The 4,735-nt window shown below is 45.1% G+C and overlaps 1 protein-coding gene across 1 annotated transcript; it reads right to left on the bottom strand.

The window, feature by feature from the left end:
• Positions 1-1,043: 1,043 nt before the first annotated feature.
• On the bottom strand, positions 1,044-3,388 carry ERP29 (endoplasmic reticulum protein 29; the record flags this gene model as incomplete). The annotated part of the gene is made up of 2 exons (XM_009694932.1): positions 1,044-2,074; positions 3,250-3,388. Coding segments are annotated over 2 exons (642 nt in total), but the record flags the coding sequence as incomplete, so codon positions are not given.
• Positions 3,389-4,735: the final 1,347 nt, after the last annotated feature.

Here is a 4,735-nt window from a genome sequence, read left to right as displayed (position 1 = left end):
GGGGCGGGCGTCGGGCCTGACGGACACCCTCCCACCGCTTCCTGCCCCTCATCTCCAGGGGATTCTTCTCACTTCTAGGTGGGTGGCATCATCTGGCTGATCAGCCTTTGCCTTCCCCTCTAACCACAAAATCAGCAGCAGTTTCTCTAGAAAGCAGTTTAAGAAGCAGCCGTTACTTGGAACAATTTTTTTTATTATAGCATTATTAATACATTATATCTTGCAGCAGTATCTGCTCCTTGTACCCACCCTAGGATTCAAAAGGCAGCAAAGCTCCCATGGAAATCAGTTTTGCTTAGCTTAAAGCATAGTCTTAGGGTAAATCGCACAGGTGTTTCTCTTTCCAACTCTCTATAACCCTGATCAGGAGCACAGCATCTTCCAGTGGCCACCTGAATTCCAAGCACCATGAACAGCACATGCAGTATTGAGGACTGACCTGATCCCGGGCCCAGGTATCTCCATTAAAGTAAGAGACAGGGCTTCTAAGGGCACAAATACCTCTGCTTCCCGTTACGAGACCTCATTTTCAAATACTGAAAACTACCAACTGTTGACGAAGCTTTAGTTTGACAGTGTCAATTGCTTCTGAAGATGAGGCTGGAGAAAGTATTTTGTTCATGTTAACTATGGCTCAGGACCTTCCGATGTCCTAACTGGTCTCACCCCCGTTATTCTGAACCTGGGAAATGAAGCTTGGATGGGAAGGCCAGGCAAAACGTGCAGGCATTTGCATGTGCTCTTCAGCCGTCAGAAAACTCACCCAAATTTACCTCTTAAAAAACATGTTTTTGCACAAACTGGCGAGACTAAGTCTTAACAGTACCTCAAGGAGACTCTGCCCTCGCTCAGAGCTCAAATCACTCACTCTGTCAGGGTACCAGGAAGGATTTCAGGAGAATGTTTGATGAAACGGCTGCTCCGGCCAGAAGATGAGGGGCAAGTTCTGCTACATGGAGGGCCTGTCTTCACCATGCCTGCCAGCATTTGGCTGATACCCAAGCCAAAGAGAGACAGGAGCCACTGAAGGAGAAGGCAGAAAAAAGAAATTCCGGCTCTCTTAGCCAACAACAGGTAAGGAGAATAAGACTCGGAGAAGGAGCCCTACTGGGAAAACAAAAGGGAGGAGGAGTGGTAGATTATTGAGCATAAAACCCGAGGACACCCAGAACAGGGAAAGGAGGGGATGCGAGGGGCACCCAATCTGTACCTTTTACAACATGTAAGATGGAATGTGAGACTGAATTTTGTTACTTGTTTGCCAGGGAACAGCTGTAAAAACCACCAGGAATGTGCTTCAGGCCAATCTAGTGCTTTTTTTTTTTTTTGGACTGCTTTAACACTGTTATTGAATAGTATTATACAATACTGGTGTCTTGCTTTAAGGTGATTTTTCCAACATTTAGAATACTGTGTTTTTTAAGGAATGTCTTCCTATTGATCTTCTAAACTGAGAATACCAGAAGGAAATCTGCTGCGCTCTTGAAGTCAGCGGGAAGTTTGCTTGCATAAGGAGAACTCGTTAGGACTCTTGACAGTGTTTCACAGCTTGTACAAAGTTCTCCAACATATTAGAGCTCATCTTTTTCATTATTCTTCTTCAGGAAAGAAGCAAGGATATTGAGGCTTTTCTGGAGCTCCTCCTTTTTTCCATCACTCATTTTGTTCTTCTCGATCAGTTTTGTGATTCGGACGACTTCATTAGCAGCAAACTCTTCTCCCTGCTCCAGTATCTTGCTCATAATTTTCAAGTATTGCTCCGCTGACTTCTTCTCAGTTTCTTTTGTTTTTTCTAAACTTTCTTGCCCCTTTTTCAGGAGGGACTGGCGTTCTGATTTCTCAGTGGTGCTCACAAACTTGCTGGCCAGCATGTCGTACTCTTTCAGGCAGCCTGGCATCCCCAAATAGATGCCGTTACTCTTCAGCCAGCGCTGAATAGCCCCGGCCTTGATGTGGCCGCTGTAAGGTAAGGGATTGTCAAAGTCACCATCCTGGAATAAGTAAAAAATGGGGAACTTTTCCTTATCCAGCTTGTACTTTTCTCCCAGCTCAGTGTTCAGTTTATCACCATAGTCTGTCAAGAGAATAGGAAACACAGAAAAGGACAGTACATTAATCAAAATAAAAAATTCATTTAGGATTCTCCTATACACAAACTGATAAATATTTGTCTCCAGAGTTCCAACACGTCCTAATAACCTCTTTGCCAGGAAATGCCATACGCTGAAACAAAAACACCCCAGAAAATCATTTAAGAAAGGCAAACCGTCACTAGTTTTTCAAAAAAACCCCACCAGGTTCTAATGGTCCATTGCTGTGACTGTGATAGCGTAAGACACCAGCAGGACCTCTACGTACAAACCCCAACCTCCTTATGGGAAATTAATAACAATTTTTTCCATTGTTTTGCTCTATCCATTGATGTTATTTGATTTTACAGTTAAATTGATTTTTTTTGTGATCTCCGTGCAGAGAGTCTACATGTAGATGTTTCAGTTCTGACAGCACGCCAAGCTACAAGATGTTTTCTCATCTTACAAAAATTGCATTTATTCTTGAGGACAGAAAACATAAAGAGGTTTCAACTATGCTACTTAGCTAAATCCGTGTGTGTTTAGAAATATCGGTGTGGGTGAAACTTCCCAGTTTGACAATTCCCATAAGCTTAAATTCTTAATTCTACCCATAAAGCAAGAGCGAGTAAGGTGCCAGTGATCCATTCTTCACTGCTTTTCTCTTAAAGCCAATTACAACAACATCAAGTTACACCAGCCATAGCGCAACAACTGCCTTCTGTGCTTCACCACCAAGAAACGGAGAGTTTGCTACGATGAATTAATCATATTACATATGCTTTGTCTGACCAAGTTTGTGGCTAAAGCATGATTCTTGTAAGGTCTCTTCCCTGGGAATGGATGAAAAGGTTTCTCTTGGCAAAGACAGACACACAAAAAAACCCAGACAAAAAGTGTTACGAATGAGGAGGGTGGCATCCAGTTTAGCAGCATGGGCTGACTTGCTTCATTAACCAGCCGCAAGGAGATAAAGCCGCACTCCTACGCTCATGGCAGGAGGCACAGCGGCAGAGCTCAGCCACCAGCCAGAGCAGTTGTTTTGGTCTGACAGGGCCAGGCCCACATCATTTCTCACTCTCAAAATGACCTCAGAGCCTGTTTGCATCAGAAATTGCAGTGAAGCTTATTTCCTCCGCATAACCCATGCTGCACTAATCTGTCCAGAGTTCCTCACCTGATATTCCCACTTCAGCCACCAGAAGATCCTCACTGGAGCCTGAGCTCTCTGCCAGCTTTTTAAACTCATCCTGTTTCTCGCCATAAGGATATTGTGTATCAAATTTCACAAGGACAAACTTATGCTTTGGAATTACCTAAAACAAGAAGAAAAAAAAAAAAAGATGACAAAACTTTAGCATTTCAGGTTTGAGCCATCTACAAGTCACCTAAGGTTGCTTTAGCTTGTCCTTCTTTTCCTGTGCAGTGAGTAGATGCAGAGGGAGAATGCAAATTTTATAATTGCAGCCTTTCAAAAATGACTTGCTGCAGTGTGGAGGAAAGACAGAGCTTTGGGTCTATGTATTCCTACACCAGATGATAAAGATGGTACGTGGTAGGTCTGGGGGATTTGATAACGCCTTTAATTATACATGATTTGCTAATCTGATCAGCATCCTGGAAGGAAGTCAGCTAACCAATTTCCAGTGGGACAGTAAGAGGAGAGAGGCCAAATCTAATGTCATTCTGAAGTGTCCCAGCATGAGAACTGCACCTCTTAGCTAAGAGAGGAGGCGCAGGGAGGGAGCCGAGATGCTGGAGGTGCTGTACTGGCTCGGTAAATGGAGAATTCGTGTTTTAATTGATTCCTCTTTACTTGTGCCATTGCTTTTGAATTTTACTCTGCTCAGATGATACCCTTTCAAATGAGCATGGAATTGGAATCTGTCACCCACTTCGGGATTTTTTTCCTCCCTCCTGAAGACCTTGCAAAATCTTTTTTCTAGCCAACAGGGTCAGATTGCAACACAGGTCTGCACCTACAAAGCGCGTGCAAGCGCTGTTCAGGCACTGACAAAACAGCTGGTTGGAACAGTTAACGAAAGTCTTCGGTCCTGGGCCTGCTGATCACTCTCTTTACCGTCCGGGTAAGAAGTGAGCATGGCAGGTGTTACAGCTTTGGTATTTCTGCTGGTCTTTTAAAGTCCCTGTTGCAGCATTCCACCGATTCTTCTTGTTGCAGAAGAGCTGGAAGCTCCTAAGGGTTGTAGAGTGCAGTAGCGTTCAAACACCAAAAATGGTTTGTCACAGCAGAAACATCAAGCAGGGAGCTGGCATGTGGGGAGAAATACTTGCTCGCCCCTGCGCAGTTTGTTTAGGGCAGACGCTTTTCCAAGAGCGCAGCTGACCCTTGTCTCTTCAGCTGATCCTGCTACAGCACCTGCTGTAATCCTGCCTCCCTTTCAAAAGGCGCCTCGCCATCTGCCCCAAGCTGGGCCTGCGACGCTGCCACAGCACTGCATGCTACCGACAGCAAAATCCTGCCACGCTCGAGGGAGAGACCTTCATTGCTAAGTGATCTAGCACAGGGGAAAAAGAACCAAAACTGTGCAAGACCTCAGTCCGCCTGTTGCTCCTGTTTCATGAGCAAAACCGGCCCAAGCAGAGAGCGCCCACGGCCCCGACTCGCTCCCCTGCACGGTCATGCCCTCGGTCACCGGCAC

Source organism: Cariama cristata, unplaced genomic scaffold (genome assembly GCF_000690535.1).
Source record: "Cariama cristata isolate BGI_N322 unplaced genomic scaffold, ASM69053v1 scaffold41332, whole genome shotgun sequence".
Lineage (NCBI taxonomy): Eukaryota > Metazoa > Chordata > Aves > Cariamiformes > Cariamidae > Cariama > Cariama cristata.
The sequence above is the reverse complement of the archived record's forward strand: the minus strand, read 5'-3'. Positions and strand labels throughout refer to the sequence as shown.